Source organism: Neolamprologus brichardi, chromosome 3 (genome assembly GCF_056152115.1).
Source record: "Neolamprologus brichardi isolate AB-2024 chromosome 3, ASM5615211v1, whole genome shotgun sequence".
NCBI classification, from domain to species: domain Eukaryota; kingdom Metazoa; phylum Chordata; class Actinopteri; order Cichliformes; family Cichlidae; genus Neolamprologus; species Neolamprologus brichardi.
Genome location: NC_142106.1, coordinates 45,058,503 through 45,078,707, shown reverse-complemented (window position 1 = coordinate 45,078,707; position 20,205 = coordinate 45,058,503). Strand labels below are relative to the sequence as shown.

General features: G+C 41.0%; 1 protein-coding gene across 4 annotated transcripts in view; it reads right to left on the bottom strand.

The window, feature by feature from the left end:
* The window catches only part of dock11 (dedicator of cytokinesis 11), an 88,160-nt gene that overhangs the window by 6,157 nt on the left and 61,798 nt on the right, over positions 1 to 20,205 (bottom strand). For 3 of the 4 annotated variants that reach the window (XM_087837739.1, XM_087837737.1, XM_087837738.1), the window contains 10 exons: positions 18,630 to 18,845; positions 16,310 to 16,367; positions 15,552 to 15,658; positions 13,361 to 13,483; positions 11,243 to 11,356; positions 8,645 to 8,791; positions 8,068 to 8,278; positions 7,366 to 7,556; positions 2,824 to 2,924; positions 2,587 to 2,725 (listed from right to left, as the gene is read on the bottom strand). In XM_087837739.1, coding sequence (XP_087693865.1) covers positions 2,587 to 2,725; positions 2,824 to 2,924; positions 7,366 to 7,556; positions 8,068 to 8,278; positions 8,645 to 8,791; positions 11,243 to 11,356; positions 13,361 to 13,483; positions 15,552 to 15,658; positions 16,310 to 16,367; positions 18,630 to 18,845 — 1,407 coding nt within the window. Of the gene's footprint in view, positions 1 to 1,588; positions 2,726 to 2,823; positions 2,925 to 7,365; positions 7,557 to 8,067; positions 8,279 to 8,644; positions 8,792 to 11,242; positions 11,357 to 13,360; positions 13,484 to 15,551; positions 15,659 to 16,309; positions 16,368 to 18,629; positions 18,846 to 20,205 lie in introns of those variants that run through there. The other variant, XM_087837736.1, reaches the window with a different exon arrangement.

Here is a 20,205-nt window from a genome sequence, read left to right as displayed (position 1 = left end):
AATGAGGAATCAAAAGTCTGCTTCTGAAAACCGCTCTGTGAGTTATGTAACCGAAAGGGTTAAATAATCCTAACATACGCTTTCACGAAATCAGGCTTATGTTCGTGAAACTTAACTAGCATGGCTCACGTTGAATGATAAGCGCACCAGCATTCCCGTTTATATCGAGCATGAAGCACAGTTTTTCATTGTTGACCCTGACTAGGGTAACTCTGAATATCAGTCTAAAAACAGGCAGCTCGTTTGCCGATGTGGACATTTGCCCAGCCCATATCCACTCTCCACACTGGTGCAAAATCCAGCACACAGGCATTGCAACAGGAAGTGACTTTTACACATGAATCTTTCAGTGTGTGTCCAGCATATAAAGGTTTAGACTCTCAGACAGACTCTTTCTGAAGTGTTGGGATCAGTCCCTGGAAGTCCTGTTCTGACCTTTTACAGCTGCGTGGTTTCATCCTGCACCTGACAGCTGTCCAGCAACGACCCAGAAACAACCCAATGCACAAAGTCATTTTTGGACATACAATTTTGCTCTACTGAAGGGGTTGTTTTATAACGGCAGGCGTCTATCATACTTCTAGTGTTGATGTCCATACGACCTCCGTGTTCGGGGTATTTATAGTCCAAACATGGTCGTTGTGGACGCCTTTTCAATGTCAAACTTAGACTCATTTTAGATATCGTTTTCGTAATGCTTCCACATGTATAGGCTCTGTGTTCCCATGTTTCCAGATGGGCATGTTTATCCATGATGGCGCAGGCTCTTGAACTAAACAACAGTGAGCAGCTGCTCTGGGGAGCAGAAATGTCCCGAGCTTCTCACAGACAGTTTGCAAAACGTGCACATTGACAAAGACTGTGGAGCAGACAGTCCAGTTCATACAAACACAAACTTCTCGGACTTTCCATCACAACTCCTCCCAGTCCTACTTCCGATCACACACTCACTTCCTCTGACAAGAGTCTTTACAATAAGACAGGATACCAACCTCACTACAATAAAAACAAACTATATATAATGCAAATGCACGTTTGAACTTGTTAAACACATCGTACTCCTATTGAAATGAATTCCAACATTGTTCTAAATACTTTAACCATTATTATTTTATATTTTTAACATATATTTCAAAGTTTTTAATATTAAAAAAATAATGAATCCCAGTTTTAAACTGGTTACAAACAAGTAAGTTGATTAATTAAAACAAATAAACCAGTTAAAGCAGGAAAATTAAAAACCACAATAACAAAAAACCCAACCCACACGTGCTGAATAAATCAATAGGCTAACGCAGCGGTCCCCAACCTTTTTTGCGCCACGGACCGGTTTATGCCCGACAATATTTTCACAGACCGGCCTTTAAGGTGTCGTGGATAAATACAACAAAATAAAACTAGTACCGGTACCGAAAAAAGAAAATTTATTCATAACACACATAAAAAGACCCAGGAAAACCGAGTAAACGATAAAAACGATAACAAAATAACGCTGAAAACCGATAAAAACCCTGAAAACCATACATTTCACACCTGAGCCTCAACTCTCGCGGCCCGGTACCAAACGACTCACGGACCGGTACCGGTCCGAGGCCTGGGGGTTGGGGACCGCTGGTGTAACGCATAATAAATTGTGTTTGTTTATAAATAATCCGTGTTTATACATATCATGTTGTAAAAAGATTTTACATGTATCAATCATGTAAATTTCCTAACCCTGTCACAGACATGATGTCCCAAAAAAGTCCAACGTTCAAATGTTGAACGTCATATTGACGTCCAAGTTGGGTCACGGTAGGATGTCCAATTTTCAGACCTTGTTTGGACGCCGTATAGATGTCCAGAATTGGTCATGGACCGACTGACCTGATACAGACATGATCTGTACGTCTTTCTGATCTCCATTATTTAATGGGAAGGTTCAAAAGGCTCATGAGTGCCTTTGCTGCCTATGTCATCATGGGGCTGTTTACCATGATTTTGAAAATCAACATCAAATGTTGGTGCGGTGCCCTGATGCATCGCAGGGAGAACATTTAGTACAAAGGCCTGACATTTTCATAAATGCCACTGTGCACACATTGTTGTATCTGGATATGATAGTGAGTTGTGGCTCACCACCAGATCTCACTTACCAAATGGGAATCTGTTCTGCTTCCCAAAAGTGATATTCAAGTTTCAAGATAGTGGTTTTAAGTCGGTTTAAAAACGGTAGACCAGAGCGTGTCAACAAAGTGCTTCTGTAGGCGGTCAGAACAGGACTATCAGGGCAGGATCCAGACGTGGCAATAGAGCTGGAAGTGGTGCATTTCTGAACCATTTAATGACCTTAAAAGGGGATTGCACCCAAATTTAAATTTGGTACTTTTTTTTATGAGTGTGGTCATTTTGATTGCACCTGTGTGCACCGCAAGCGGAAAAATAAATTTTTAGTGAACTACATTTTGATTTGCTTTGCAGGAACCTGTCTGCCACACACCTCTTCAAAGAGGAACAAAATATAAAGGTTAAATTAGTGCACTGTGGGATTTTTCCACTCCTAACAGACAAATGACGTATGAGTTGCGCTCGGGGAAATAAAATTACCTGCTCGTGGATGATGTCCGACAGCTCTTTTACCATTTCTTTGAAATTGGTTTTCAGGCCCTCGTGATACTCAAACTGGTCCTCTTTGATCAGACGCTCGTTTATGTCCAGCGCCATGCTGCAAGCCTCGACAAAACGTCTGGAATCAGAAGCGAAAGACATTATGTCAACAAGTTAAAGTGAGGGTTAGCCAATAAGCCCCTTACGGTTTTTTCTACTCATAAAGCAGACATATACCTGAAAACATCCTTGAGCTCTTTTACTTTCTTGTTGCCGGACTGGTTGGATTTACTGTCATCCAGGAATGCTCTGGCATACGCCATGGGGCCTGCGTTCACCTGCAGAAAAACATGCCTCAAAATGTAACGCATTCTTCTTCACTGATCAGTGCACGCAGATAACAACTGGTACATACCACGCACTTTCTCAGCAGCCCCCAGCACAGTTTCACTACTATAGCTTCTAGGGGTGGGGGAACAAATCGACACTGTGTAGTATCGTGATATTTTGTTTGCTAATAATGTATCGATACAGGGACAGCAGAAATCGATATTTTGTTACAAAAAACGTTTTTGTGGACTGGAACATGCTCTGACTTCAGAGCATGTTGATCCTTTTTCTGAGCAAGAATCCTCACATTCCTTCACTGTCCGGATGTGTTTAACTTTTTTTTGCCAGCAATAAACGTGACAGTTTACTTATTTTAATTTAAGACATGTTTTATTTTAATTAAGTTTAAAACTTTTTTATTTAATGTAAAATTATATTTTGTTTTAATTTACTTTTTAAAACTGACTGAAATGAGAGAAAGACTGAGTGTGAGACTTTGATATTAGATAAAATGAATATTGATAAAGTTTACCTTTATGTACAGAATCTGAATATCGCAAAATATTTTTAAAAATTGCAATAATATCATATCGTGCATTAAGTATTGTGATAATATCGTATCGTGGGATATATGGTGATTCCCACCTCTAATAGCTTCTAAACAAATTTAAAGCTTCTTACTATTAACACATGAATTTTCTGTCAGTCTGTTCATCTATTTTGACAATCTTTCATCCAAGCGTCAAATGTGGTGGGTGGATTGCAGGGAATACAAGTGACTTTATGACTGTCTGCACGTGACATGTGTAAGGAACGTCTGTATTTTCTAACTATAAACAGCAAAATAAAATAAAAATAAAACAGCTCTGTACTCGTTTTTTAATAATAAAAAATACACACAGTTAACACTCGGCACTCTGCCCAAGTGAGTCATAAAATAAACACACAACAACAAACACGTTTCACTATCATCTGAACGCACTTTCTCGTAAAGTGCTAACGCAAAGTTACTCATCAAATTTGGTGAAGCAGATTCTTACAAGATACCAGAAAGGTTGCACTCAAAAATACTATTTACACCCAAAATGTTGACTTAATCTGATTACATGTAACATTAGCAATGGAATCTGGTAAATGAAATTTACTTCATCAGTATATCTCCAGATTATCTCAAGCATACATTAAGAAAAAGCATCATTAAGAAAGAAAAGCAGCAGGGCTGCACAATTAATCGAATTTTAATCTCAATCGTGATTTTGGCTTCCCGGAATTAAACGAACACGATCGAGCGATATTGATAATGCGTGCACCACCGACAGAAGGCGAAGCAAAAGCAAATCGAGCGCTCCCTCAATCGCCACCTGAAACGTGCTCGCATGAACACTGTGTTCCTTCCACTGTGTAGCGTTAAAGTTATCCTGAACCATCTGGATGAGGAATGCAACAAACTTCAAATGCTTAGAAGTTCTTTGATGTTCCACAAGAACAAATCATAAGCAAAGAGTGCTACAGGACTGTGTCTGCACTACAAAGCACCTCAGCTCATTCAACCGCCTGGAAGTGTATGGCAGACTAAGGATGCACGAAGAAAAGAGAAGCAGCGTGGAGGTCGCTAACGTGAACTGTCCAACATCGAGCCTGTGGCCATGTGGCCAAAGATAACTGTCCACCAATCACAGCGAGTAACAGAAGTTTCAGGACTTGTCAGCTTACTGGAAAAAAGAGACGTTTCCCTCACGGGCAGAAACAACCGAAATGCCACATGTCACAGGGCAAATGGAGAGGCACCTCAGATCGATGAATTTCAGTCCCATCCATCATGCAGGTACAGTGAATGATGTACTTGTTTTTGGGAGGTGCACTCAGGTCGGGTGGATGAACACCTTATTTGCCCTGCATAAGAGCTTTAAAGAAGACCACAACAACAAAACCTGTTGTAAACATTCGAGCCGGACAAATGGTACTTCAAAACAGCAGCCGCTTCACGAGCACATCTGTTTGAAGTCTTACTTCAGGTGACTTTAACAGGAAGGGGAACTGGAGCAGCGCCAGCCTGTTCTCGTCATTAAAAATTGCACATTTGTAAACAGGGGATCTATTCTCAGCATAGTAGTGGGAGTGTTATGACAGAAACTCCCACACGAAAGGAAACCGCTTTAATTCCATTAGGGAGGTTGTGGGAAGTATCCATAGATGCAAAGCAAGGCTGGACGTGACATCCAAGGTTAAAGCTGGCAGACTGCCTGACCAGGCCACACATCCTATGTGGTGTTAATAAAAAGTGTGGCCGGGTCCAGACCGCACAAGAAACGATGACACACTGGAGTTGCTCAGTAATTACATTTGCAATGTAAATGTGATTTCTAAGAAGCCTTCAAAAGTCCTGCGTGTCTTCTCTGATGGCAAAGACTTCTTTAAAAATGCTAGCTGACTGTACAGACAATAAGCTTCGGGAAATGTTTGTTTAGTGTGAATGGTTTCGGGAAAAGTGTGTTAGCCTCTGGTAAAAACTGCAATATTTAATTTAATAACTAATAGTTAAACTGCAAAAGCTAAAAGGAGACCGTTGGAGGGAGTTTCTGGAATCAACCCTTTGAATTTCCTTCGGTGATGTACAAGAGTGAAAACGTCAAAGACAGCAGCACTGAGAGAAATACCTAAAGACAGTAAAACAGGGGTTTCAGACACATTGCCAGCACAGCCTTGTTCAAGGCTAATGTCCACTGGGTGATTGTAAAAAAGGAGGAAAAAAAGCCAGCAAAATTATCAGATTTTCAATTTAGCACGTCTTCTGCCTGGTTATCAGTTAATCTATTCCAAGAAAGAGCTCTGAGTCATCCTTAGATTTACAGCCTTATTACGGACAGAAGTTCAGCCATGGAGCTGTTACTTTGTAACTACTGAGTCAGTGAGGATTTCCCAAGTAACTGCACATTTTCATCCTGTGCTCTGTATGAGGAGGAGGGTCAATCCCCCCATCAACATTTTCACACAAGAATGACACGTATAACTCATCATCATGTAAAAGAAAGAAATAATACAAGTCAACTAAAGACAGAAAACTGAAATATCTATAATGATATTTATGCGTAAATCTTGTTATCTCAACTAATCTGGACGTACCTTTGGCCAGTCAACTGAGGTTTTACTCCCTAAAGAAGATATGCTTAATAAGTTATAAATACTATTTTAGTGGGAGTGTGCAAGAAATGCCATAGAACAACAACAATGGACAGTATAGCCAGTGTGGGAGAGAGTACAACAGTGCAGCGTCTAAAGCGTGGAAGTACTGACATTACTTTGAGTTTGATTCTGTAAAAAGTGACAAAAACATTAGCATCTGCTGTTCACTGTGCGTGAGAAGAAAACTTCTTTCTACAGCAAAAAATTTAACTTCAAATCTGAGCAAACAGCTAGCACGCTGAATGTGAAACCCCTGGATCCTCCCACTGACATGACCGCTGGGTCACTGGGCAAACCTCCGCCTGCCGCACTCCTGCTATACAGGTGAAAATAGATTTAAGAGCCGTTGAATCTTTGATTTTATTTATTCTCTGCTGTGTTTTACTCGCATCTAATTGAAAGAGTGAGTTTAAACACAAAACATTTTATTTTCTATGCTGGAATATGCAGAAAATAGGTTTAAATGTTAAAGACATTTCTTCCAATCAGAGGCTGTTGCATATAATTTAATTTTTGCTTGATGCAATGTGCATAAATTTAAAGGTTACAACTAATAAAACAAGTTTTAAAAAGAGGCTTTTTCATTTGATTCAATTTTATATGATGAATTATGCCAGGGGTGGGCAACTCCAGGCCTCGAGGGCCAGTGTCCCTGCAGGTTTTAGATGTGTCCTTGAACCAACACAGCTGATTTAAATGGCTAAATTAGCTCCTGAGGTTCTCCAGAGGCCTGGTAACGAACTAATCATGTGATTCAGGTGTGTTGACCCAAGGTGAGATCTAAAACCTGCAGGACACCGGCCCTCGGGGCCTGGAGTTGCCCACCCCTGAATTATGCAGAAGAATAGAGCTGGGTTGAAAGGTGTATTGCTTTTTTGCTTTTAAAAAGTAACTCAGCAATACTTTTGAAAATAAATCATCAGTAAAGTAACAGGATTCCTTTCTTGGAGAAGTAATCAGCAATTGGTAGCTAATTACCTTTTTCAAGTAACTTGACCAACACTGGTAATCTGTAAACTAAAACTACACAGATTTTAGAATGACCTTTCTCTAAGATTAATCATTAATCATGTGGTGTGTGCTTCTGATAGCTAGAGATACAACGTGAGTAGCGCTGTCTTGTACTGGACCTTTTTATTAGTTAAGATGGGCTTATCGTTTCACTCTTCACAGAAAAACTAAGTGTAATAATAATAATAAAAGTGAGTAATCAGCTGTGCAGCACAGCTGAGAAAGTTTACATTTTGTTTTTTTTTTCGCCTTTACCTGCACAGAGACGCAGCCCTGCAGTTTGAGCTGCAGCTGGATCATGTCCACTTCCTGGCTGGAGCAGAGCTTGATCAGCTCCGCCGTCCGTGCCTTCATCTCATCTATGGCCACATCTACCGGCTTAAGCTCCACCTGCTTCTCAGCCACCACCTCCACCCGCTTCTTCACATATGGGAAAGTGTTGGCAGCTAAAGACAAGAGCGCAGGCAGAACCTGTTAGGTCATGTTACGCTGCAGATACAACAAACAATGACAGAAAAATCAACAAAAAAAGAGACAGTGACATGTTATAGAGGTGATCTTCAGGTGAATTCTGACATGCCCGAGCAGCCGTGGACATATGAACTTTTGTGTGCGCAAACAATGAGAGACACAAGCATTCAGCATACATAAACAGAAATAGATAAATAGATATATAAAAGGTGCTTTTCATTGCTCAGAGGAGACTAATGTCCAGCTGTCGCTTGCTACAGTAACCAGCTGTTAATACAGTTCAGTATTTATTGATAATTCAGTAGGCAGACGTGCAACTACAAAAAAAGACCCATGTTTCTGCACACTGCTACTAGGTGTTTTTTTTGCCTTTGAAATGTGCAACGGCAGTAACGAGGAAGAATGTGTTACTAATGTGGCGTATCCACATGCAAAACTCTATGAGACGTTCTTCTCGTGTTTGCTTTCTAAACATGTTCTATGTACTTATGAGGACGGTCCTCCTCTTGCACTGCTCCTCCACCCCGCCGTGCTTCTTCCCCGACAGCGTGTACGGCGTCTCGAACACGAAGCGGTTGATGTTGTGGCACTTCTCAAAGTCCGTCTTCTTCTCTGGCGCTTCCTTCTCCTCGAAGTGGGGCTTGACAAAGGTCACTTGGATGTAGGCAAACTTGGGGTCGAGGTCTTTGGGGTTGACCTGCAGGCAAGCAGTCAGCAAGCTAAATGAGAATGTCATCCAGAAGCAACATGAAGTCTTGTTATTTCTCAAAAAAAAAGAAAGAAAGATCACTAGATAACCCACTGAATTCTTCTGAAATCAAAAGCAGACAAAGAAACAGTCTTTAAAACCACCAACTGGGACTTCATTGAAAATCCACGGGGTGGAAACTGATCACTTTATGTTGGACAGATGATTTTCTGAGCAAACACCCGAGTGTGGCTTCACTGCCAAATTAATTATTTCTATTTCTGCTACTTTCTGCTTTCCACAAAAACAGGAGCCTGCCAATTAAAGTATTCCAACCGTCTCCCACCCTTTCCTTCCTCCATTTATCTACCGTACCTTATTTGAGTCTTGAATTATCTTGACATTTTCTGGCCCAAACTTTTCCCCGTAGAGCGTCAGCAGCCGCTGGGAGATTTCGGACAGGCCGGTCAGTTTGGGTTCTTTGTAAATGTACTCCTTCCCGTCCTCCTCCTCAAAGAAGCCCTGTTCAAAATACACATTTATATTGGAAAACAACTTAAACAAACATTGCAAAACTGCTAAATTTTCAACCTTTTCTTCAATACAAATGTCCTTACTGATTAGTAAATCATCATAAAAGATGCAGTCACAGACCACATGGCGCATGCTGAAGGACGTGTAGATGTTTGCTTTATTTTCCTCAAACTTCCTCAAATCTTGCCCATAGTCACTTTCTAACCGTTATAATTTAAGATTGTATAGGTGACTGTTTTTACTCACAGCTTTGATTGACACAAAGCAAAGCTGAGAAACTGATTCACAGTTCTAAATAATCCTCAGTTACCTTTTCTGAAGAAGTACTTTTTGGTTCCTCTTCCCTCAAGCCAAATGTCTGATTAGCTGATTGGCTGTCCTCATATAAACAGAAAGACTAGGCAGGAGGAGGGTGGGGCTTCTGTGCTCACAGATCGCCATATTAAACACATCATATAAAGCCAAGAGGGAACAAACTGTCTGAAGCAGAACATTTAGCTTAGTAGTTTGCAGACCAGGGTCTGAATTTGAGACATTTTCCCAGAAAAGTGAACACACAATAATGTCTGACAACCTTAGAAATAAGGAGAAGCATTTCAAGGCCTAATTATCCCACATCGAACAATTTATTTCTTTTACGTTCAAAAGCATAACGTCTTTTCCTTACATGGACTGGCTGGGACATGACAGCTTCATTCAAATAAAAAAAACAGGGAACATCCTGCTTTGTATTTATATAACTGCAATGCTGAAATGTCCATCACAGAGATTTGTACAGCTTGTAATTTCTTCCTGTTTGCTCTCCTGCACATGAGCACAGACAAATTAGCAGGTGTGCTGTTCCTGCTAACTGCCTGCTTTTGTAGTTTGAGTAAATAGATATTTGAAACCTCTGACACATGAAACAACTCTTCTTTTGCCTAATGGACAAAAGCATAACATGGAAACTTTTGAGGAAGCTCTATCTATCTAACCCAACTGGGATGGTGTCAGAACAGAAGAAATATCTGATACATCATTGGCTTCCCAGCCAAAGACAACATAGCTGTTAGCTTAAACATGTAAAGAAGCCAGAAGTAGCCACTAATAAACCTAAGAGACGATAATGACCAAAAATAGCAACGTTTTACACATAAGTCTGAGGACTCCCAGTGGGGAAATAATTATTTGATCCCTGCCTAAATTGCAAGTTTGCTCATTTACAAAGAAATGAACAGCGGCTAATTTTTATGGTAGTTTCATTTTAAAGGAGAGAGACAGAATATCAACTAAAGAAGTGAGAAATTAATTTGGATGTCAGCATTTTATTCTACAGTCGTGTCCCTGATGTCCTTTGACACATCTTTGGTCTTGCCCAAGGTGGTGGAGAGGTTAGACTGGAAGAGACGCATTACGGAATATTTCTAAACTCAGACTAATGGTATCAAAGCTTGAACTTGAGATGATTATTCATGCTTTTATTTCTTCTCGTTTAGACTATTGTAATGGCCTTTTTACTTGTTTTAACAAATCAACCTTAAATCGTCTTCAGACTGTGCAGAATGCTGCAGCACGTCTCTTAACAGGCACCAAGAGAAGATCGCATATCACTCCAGTCTTGGCCTCCCTTCACTGGTTGCCTGTAAATTTTAGGTTTCATTTTAAAATTTTAGTTCTAACCTTTAGGGCCCTACATGGTCAGGGTCCTCAATATTTATCTGACCTGCTGAAACCACATACATCTTCTCGGGCTTTAAGGTCATTAGATCAGGGACTGCTGGTGGTACCGCGCACTCGTTTTAAAACTCGTGGTGATCGGGCCTTTCAGACTGTGGCACCACGGTTGTGTCCGTCTCTTCGCTGCACGGACTCCATTGATTCTTTTAAGAAACAGCTGAAGACATTTTTATTTAGAAAAGTATTTGATTAATTTCTTCTTATGCTGTTTTTATAGTTTTATTGTTTTACATGGTTTTATTTACTGTTATATTGTTTTTATATTTCCATTTCCTGTGTTGTAAAGCACTTTGTGATTTTTATCTGTGAAAAGCGCTATATAAATAAATTTTACTTACTTACTATGTGAGATCCGGAGCATCTGTAACTGACTGACTGAATGAGTGACTACTGATTGCGGGCACACAGCCAATCTGTGGTGGGAGCCAGAATTCTGTGTTGCAGGGGATCAAATGTTTATTTCCTTCAGTGACATGCAAATCAATAATGTGTTTTTTTCTGTGATTCTGGTCTCTCTCCATTAACATAAAACTACCACAGAAACTAGAGACGACTCTTCACCTCTTTGTAAGTGAGCAAAGAGGTGACAAGACTATTAGTACTGTTATTTATATTGTTTGAATCATCACCAGGCCCCGTATACACTCAACATTTACATTTCACACATTTCACACAGTCTTCGTGAGTGTGTGGGTGCTTTCAGAAGCTGCTTGTTGACCTCACCTGTCCATAAAAGGCCACTCTGAAATAGGTCCCGAGCAGCCTGCGGCCCGACTGGATCACCTCCATGATCTTATTGTACGCTCTGTGCAGAGTTTCGTACAGTCGGCTCAGTTTCTGGAAAGAGTAGAACAGATGCCATCAGAGCTCGCCTGTTGTTAGCGATTGTTTGTTTATCGCAGCAAGTGGGCCGTACACACAAAGCCGGCACAGGAATTTGAGTTATGCAACTCGGCAAAACACACACAAATTAAAGTCTATTTGTTTTTGTATACAGAAAAAAAAATCAAAACTGCAAACCCACAGCTCAAAGAAGCAATTCTGTATATCAAGACAAACCAAAATATTATGACCAGCTCTGCCAAACATGTCGCTGCTACATCGTGTGGCGCCAACCGTGACCTCCCTAGGCATGGACTCTGGACACCAGTCACGGTGTCCTGTTGTATTTGTTTAGCCGCTCATCCCTGATGTAGGTTAAGTACTGGAACGTCTGTGGATCAGACTTGTTCCAGCACAGCCCCCAGTAGACTAACGGCGCCAAGAAGGCATTGCTATTTCTGAGCCGCACACACATCCAGTGCAGGAGCCAACGCACTGCACACATTGTCATTCTGTCATTTGGTTCATGCTGTTTTTCAATGCTGTTACAACATGTTGCCGCAGTGGAGTACAGTAAAGGCTGACATGACGGAACCGGTTAAGCAGGTACTTAAAAAAAGAAAAGAGTGGATGAAATGCCGCGAAAGACCTCCTCCAATCAGAGCAAAGAGCTGCTAAAAGCACAAAATATAACCAGATATACTCGTGAGACAAAGTGTAACATTGGGCGTTTTGAAAGGTCAAATTGGTATTTTACAGACTGAAATGAAGTTATGAAGCAGTAAATAATCGAACACAAACACCAGTGGCTGCTCAGGACTGTAATGCTGACATCTCTGATTTCAAACTCAAGATGCTTCCTGCATTTTTTAATTGTTTTTCTTTAAGTTTTTAAGCACACAGGAACGCTTTGGTGAGCGTTCACAGTCCTCTACCATTCACTGCTTCAGACTGGTGCGCACTGAAATAAAAGGAGATGTTTCATGCATCATATGACTCTTCTTCTGCACAAAATGATCCCTATTAGTGCCGCCTGCTCCAGTCAGAGACGTTATCAGATGATGATAATGATGAACTGGTGGTAAAAATCGATAGAGAAGATAAATATAACAGTGAAATGCAACACTGTTGCAAGCAAGACAAGAGGTTAACGCAGCAGGAAATTGTTAAACATGAGATTTAAAATAAATTTCAAAGTTTCTTTTTGTTATCGTTATTTATGGCAGCTTTCTTAGTCACAAGGGGTCATCACAGCAGGCAGCTGCCACTTATTTTTGTGCCAGATTCCCTTCCTCCCATGACCCCGAAGAGATCTGTGTCACCTCAAACTGTGGAAAAGGTGTAAATCACTGTCGAGTTTATTATCAATGCGCTGATATTTGTTTCTGATCAGAGATTAAAGGTCACCAATAAAAAAGGAGGCGTGGCAATTACTTTAATCTGTCATCAGGTCAAAGTGCAATTACCTTTGGATTAAACAGGTATCCTTGGTATGTCTTCTAAGTTCTAGCAGCTGCAATTCCTTAACAGCAGATTAGAATCACCTATAACAACATTTAGGCATTTTCTGCATCATTAAAGGATTACATGCAAGTTCCAGTAACCCTGCGATGCACAGTTTGCATCGCTGTACATGCATTCTCCCAGAAGACTGATATCACACTTAACACGCGCTGTTGAAAAGGTGTCATTTCTAGCTGATTTTAAACGGAAACTCTCCGTGTCAGGTCATGTCTTCAGAGAGCCACTTTCATGACTCACCGAGTAAACCTCCAAATCCACTAAAGCTGCATTTGTCAAACCGAGATAGTCATTAACCACAAATTCTTACAGGGTGAGAAGGTGCGCAAAGTGAAAATATGCACTGTGAAGGGATGAAACGACGTCCCGCTGTGCAGGTAAAGTTAATGAGAACTTCATGTGAAAGAGGACACTTCTGTAAATACAGGCCATTTCCTGACACTCACAGGAACACGGCTTTATGCACGACGGATGCGTGTAAGGATGACGTCACGCTACCTCATATTCGTGGCGCTTCTCATAAATGGGGATAACAAGTTTGGCGATGTGTGTGATGACTTCGTAGCGCTCAGCTTTCCACAGCGCGTCCACGCAGACCTCGAGGTGTTCCACCAACACTTCCTAAACAATGGCAGAAAAAGAAATGTCCTTAAAATGTTAACACTGATTCATAAAACGGGACCCATTGTGCTCATTTCCTGTTTTATTTGTGGACTGAAACAAGCCAATTAGGCTCCTCCCCCTTCGACCAAGTTTCTCCTAGATGGTTCACTCTCACAGCCAGTGTTGCATATGTAACATGACCACATTAAAATTAAATAAAAATTTAAGGTTAGCTCCTCCTGCTAGAAGTCTTAATATTTTTAACACCTGTTTGTGAATGTTGACTCTGTAGCCTATTTAGTCTGACACGTCTGACACGTCTTCACATCTTCGGTGCTGAACCATTTGGATCATAAAAATGTCTTATATCTGCTCATCGTATTATTTGAAAGGTCTAATATAAGTATCCACCACTGTAACGGTGCTGAACACACTGATTAGGAAACTCCATTTGTTATAAAAACAAGAAAACAAATATTTTAGAAATCTAAAACTAAAAATTATGTTATTTTTTATTAGATTAATAAACTGAATTCACAGTTTGAACCCTTTCACACATAGTGGTCACTACAGTGCTATTCAAAGGCTGTTTTCTGGTATTTGTCAGTGTTGATGGTGTATTCGCACATAAACCAGTACATTGGACACTGATGTGTCACTCCCAACACGTTCTCACTCCCATAGCGTAACATTTTACGCTAGGTGACAAATCGTTGGTATATTACACTTCCAGGCACCCAACACGTCCCTATCCGGTCGTTAAGTCTGATGTCACTAGCCGTGTCTGGGCCTAAACTCCGCTGCAGGTCCATATATCAAACGATCACTGTGGCATTACTGAGAGTTGAAAAACTGTCTAAAGTCTTTCATCTTTAATAAAATGATCAGCGTTCTGCTCTACCAGGTGTAACAATTGAGTTTAACATCCAGGCATCCATGAAAACGGAATTTATGACATTTAACGGAGTTAGAAGTTAGCAGGAAGTTAGCTCGCTAGCTTCTATCTAAATACAATATAGCATGTCCTGACTGCGGGGTTTTGGAAACAAATTAAAACGTACAGCTCTGTTATCACTTCCAACATAAATGAAGACAGAAAACTAAACAGCAGTGATGTTTGTAGGGTTACTGAAGTTTGGCTAGCTGGTATATAATGATGTGCTACGTGACCGCTAGTGACACAACTATGTTAGCATAATATAAACAAGCTAACTTTTTTTCCACTCGATAAAAGTTAACGTGAGTGTTCTCGGTGGTCAGGAACAAATGTAATCGCATGGCAGGATGCTGTAAAAAGACCAAACTTCAGCCAGGAGAACAACTGAGATAATCCATCCACAATACGAGGTTAGTCATTCATATACTGCTGCATGGGCTGGGCTGTAGTTACATCCTAAGGTTTTAAAAACTGAGCTTAAATAAATGATTAGCGGTAATAAAAGCCGAGGGAGGTCAACAGTGATCACTGACTGTTTTAGCAGCTTTTTGAGATTAAATAGAAGAAAATACACTAGGCCCGGAAGTAGGATTCGTCACGTCATCACTTAACGACCGGATATTACGAGATTGGAAACATGAGAACCATTTGGAATGAATCTACACATGTATGTTGGTTTTACTTAAATCAGCGGGAACATCATTCTACTGGATTTCTACCTGTAACCCGACGTGTATCATAAGAACTCCATACCCAGCAACCCACTGGTCAGCCAGTGGACATGTATAAGTGGACATGTAAAAAACTCTTTGAAACATTTTTTTCATGCCTAAAGACGAATAAAAATACTTAAGAAAAGAAATCCTGATTGAGGTCGTCATAATTCATGCATGAAAGGGTTGAATCCAAATTTGTGTTGAGCACAGTGGGTCCTCTTTAACAAACACTCTACAGTAGAGATGCCCAAACAGATTTTTGATGCTTTGCTTGAGAAACATAAATCCAAGTACAGAATTCAGTGACAAATAAGCCGTTTATTTTTGTTTTTGTTTGATTTGAGGTAAAACGATTGTTTAACTGGGTTGTCGGGCCGATTTCTATATCTTCAGAAAATGTTAAATAAGCATTTTTCCTGAACAGGTGCCACACCTCAGTGTAATAGACATCCTGCATGCCGGCGTCTTCCTTCATGGCAGCTTCCTCGTCGATGTTAAAGGTGATTTTCTTGAAAGCTGCCAAGCCGCTGGGGAACAACTCTGGTAAGCAAACAGCAACGATGAGTGAGGAAAACAAAAAATGTTTCACATCAACCTCCACTAGGACATTTTCTACAAAACACATTGCTATTTATTTATTTATTTATTCCCCCAGCAGGTGTGGCAGGTGTTATTGTGACACTGAGAACTCACGAAAATCCAGATAGGTGTGAACCACAACCAAATGAAACACATGAAAGGTGGATATTCTTCGATTCCCAACATGCTGTAACTGCCTGGTGATAGTTAATCTACCTGATGGAAGGTAGCTTCAGTTTATACATGCCGCTGCCGCTGGACTAAAACCTAAACAAATTTTCAGAGATAAGCTTTGTCGTCTACCAACTGTCAGTATATCCACCACACATTTGTTTAGCGGATTACAGAGACTTACAGCCAGTTTTGCATAAGATAAAGATACCCTAAAAAATAACGTACGGCATTGTGAGAATTTGCTTTTGCGACTCCACTGTGCTGTGGAGTGTTTGCACATTGTGACAACAGCGAGCCACAAACAAACTGCCAAGTATATCACCAGGAGGTCCACAGTAAAGGCTGCTTCACGAGTCGCTAGCAGATCAGTTACACTAGGCACACAATGCCAAGAAGGATCAAAGTATTTCTTGTGTATAGAAGTGCGGGGGACCTTACTTTTCCTGTTCAGGTATTCTGCAACCAGCGCCGCCACGTGAACATAACACATCGCAGCCTGTGGAGACAAGAAGAAACCATCATGAACAGAACTTTTTTAACACCAGGGCAGACTGTTTGAATGCAGCTGGCAATTGCTCAATAATATTTCAAGCAACATAACATCATTACACATGATTTTCAAGGCTGCATTTAATGACTTTTTGTGTTCAGTCATTCAGGCAGATATCTACAGCCACACCTACCCCTGAAACTAAACTGTCTTCTCAGACTGTGTGAAATAGCTCTAAGGCACGAAAGCCATTTTTGACTTTCTCTTATCCTTTACTGAAGCATAACCCAATATGTTTCTCCACAGGAAGAGACGTGATGTGGGATAGACAGTAGCTGAAAAGCTCAGCAGTTCTTTTCACTTTACCCATTTGATTGTAAGTAAAAATGTTCGTCCTGTTGAAACCCATGTGGATAAACTTGACATCATTTGAAGTGTAATTAGTTTTTGTGTGGCTATAGTACATGTGCAGCATTCAATTCATTATTTAAATATTTAGTAATAAACATCAAGTACAAAAAAAGTATTCAGGAACACTGCACATAAAGGTAATTTGTTGTGTATTTAAACTGTTATAACCTGTTACTGTAAATGGTAAATGGCCTGTATTTGTATAGCGCTTTTACTAGTCCCGCCTAGGGACCCCAAAGCACTTTACACACCCAGTCACACACTGGTGGAAGCAAGCTACAGTTGTAGCCACAGCTGCCCTGGGGCAGACTGACAGAAGCGCCCTCGGCCCTTCTGGCCAACACCAGTAGGCAGTAGGTGAAGTGTCTTGCCCAAGGACACAACGACTGAGACTGTCCGAGCCGGGGCTCGAACCGGCAACCTTCCGATTACAAGGCAAACTCCCAACTCTTGAGCCACGGTCGGCCCGTGTCACCCCATACTGTAATGCAGCGGTCCCCAACCTTTTTTGCGCCATGGACCGGTTTATGCCCGACAATATTTTCATGGACCGGCCTTTAAGGTGTCGCGGATAAATACAACAAAATAAAACTAGTACTGGTACTAAAAAAAGAAAATTTATTCATAACACACGTGAAAAGACCAAGGAAAACCGAGTAAACGATAAAAACAATAACAAAATAATGCTGAAAACCAATAAAAACCCTGAAAACTATACATTTCACACCTGAGCCTCAACTCTCGCGGCCCGGTACCAAACGACTCACGGACCGGTACCGGTCCGAGGCCCGGGGGTTGGGGACCGCTGCTGTAATGTATGTAACAAGGCCACAATAAGCTAACATGATATTTATACGCCTATATGTTGTGAATAAAAATAATAGCAGCTCTACATAGAATTATTATCATGTTGACCCTCACATCAATAATAAATCAATAAATCACTGAGCTGACCTTGAACACCTAGATGTCTGCTAAACTGCATCGCTAATTTGACCGCTGTCCACACACCTACAAAGTGCAGAACACACGCACACAACGCTACCAAAAACCTCGTTGGCAGAGATAAAAACAGATCTGATGTTACAATCCCTCTGAAGTGTTTAAATTAAAAAACTGGCTCACTTTATAGTGAAAAGTTCAAGAAATCCTTTGAGAAAAGTCCTTATATAAATATAAACTTTTAAATAACTAAATAAATACACTTGACCTGCACTTAACAGCGCATCAGCTGCACCACCCAGGGTCAAGTTCTATATCAGTCTTCACCTTTGAACTCGCTTTCCCATGATCTAATCCTGACCAAACGTTTCCTTGTACAACATCGGGACTGGATGTATTCACGGTATTAATATGAAAATTTTCATTTGAGTTTCATTTGGCAGAGGATGCAGCATTCAGTTTTGTTTCTTAGTCACCCTCAATAACCTTTTGCTGCAGCATCACCAAAAACACAAAAACAAAAGGGGGCAAAAAGTAAGTGGACTTGTATGCTTAAAGTTTCATTTAATAACAATAAAAATACTTAATGCTGAAAATACTCAAATACATGTTGAGCTGGGACTATAGATATTACAGTGTCCGGTTTGAAATGACAGCATCTCGGATTAACTTTAACACCACTGCAGCTGAGAAAGGAAAACATGGCCTGCAGGACTAATTCTGCATTGTCTGTGTACCAGACAGCGTGAATGTGATTGATGTGTGATTAAAGATGTCTGGTCAAACAACATAACCTGCCTGTCTGCATTATTCTCCTACAGACCGCTATCCACATGACTGTAACAATACAAAGAAAATGACTAAAAAAGGGATAGACACAGACGTCAGAATCACTCACTGTGTTCCTGTTCATACCTCTGACAAATCTCCATTTTTGAGGTGCGCTCTGGCCATGCTGTCCAACCAGGTCCGCCTCAGCTCAGGGGTGCTGGCGTAGGACCGGGCCAGGCTGTACTGGAGGTCCAGCAGCATTTCAGGATCTTTTTCATGCTCTCGCATCTGGGCTGTAGCCATCAGAACTGTGCGGATCCGCTTGGTCAGACCCTTCACTTCTGAGGGGAAAGCTGTGGACTGCAGCAAACATACAGACACTGGTTAAAAAGGGAACAAATCTAGGAGGAAACAGGAGCGGGGCTTTGTTCTTCAGATGTGGCCTGCATCCTGCTGCTAGACTAAAATTAACTCCTTTAAACGTTTTAAGTGCAGCGTGGGGGATGATTTTCTAGTCTTCTAAAAAAAGGCTCTTATTCTGATAGGAGCGACAGAAGACAACATGCAGGTCATCCATATTGTGTTCCAGCCTTCATTTTATGTGTGTTACTGCATTGTTACATTACAGTTACATTACATTACAATCTTACCTATGCATATAGTTGGCTCGTTATTTAAGGTCCTACTTACAAGAAGGTGCAAGAGATGTAGGACCAGATTTACTCTGCATTAAAATACTAAATGGCCTGTATTTGTATAGCGCTTTTACTAGTCCTGCCTAGGGACCATCCACCCATTCACTCTCACATTCACACACTGGTGGAGGCAAGCTACAGTTGTAGCCACAGCTGCCCTGGGGCAGACTGACAGAAGCGAGGCTGCCATATCGCGCCATCGGCCCCTCTGGCCATCACCAGTAGGCGGCAGGTGAAGTGTCTTGCCCAAGGACACAACGACCGAGACTGTCCGAGCCGGGGCTCGAATCAGCAACCTTCCAATTACAAGGCGAACTCCCAACTCTTGAGCCACGGTCGCCCCCCATTAAAATACTAATATTGGGGTTTACTCAACAGCAATGCACAGAGACAATTTAGTGACTAAAGGTGTGAACACAGTAGCTTTTGCTGCTGCCTGTGCTTCCTGTGTATTTGTTTCCTTTTCAGAGCATTGTATCTGGGGAGGAAGCTATTTACAGGAATCGCACGAAAGCGTTTTTGCCGAGCAATTAAGAGCAAGTTGTAATTTGCATCTTTGATAGTTGCCATGAAGGCCAATTTGTGTGAAATGCCGGCGGGGGAAACAACACCAGATCACCAGCTAGTCGCAGAGCAAACCAGCAGCGCAAATCAGAGTCATCATTTAGTCATTATTAACCAACTGTTGTATCACACTGTGTGGAGGAAGAACATCACAGTGGCACAGCAACACCAGCTCATCTATTATGGACTTGTCTGTAGTAAAGCAACATTTTTTCTGGATGATTGTTATGATTGTTGTGAGCTGTGAAATGTATCCAGATTCATCCAGATGAATCCAAGTCTCCAGCAACCTCCATGATGCTGCAGAGTCCAGTCAGTTTCTCAACAAGCTGGTTGTTTGTGACCTCTTATTTGTGCTAGATTACATTTGCCATTATTGAAACGTAAACTTTTTATTCTCACCGTCACTTTGTTCTGCTAAGTTAATCAGAAAATACTATACGCCTTGAAACACTGCGCCA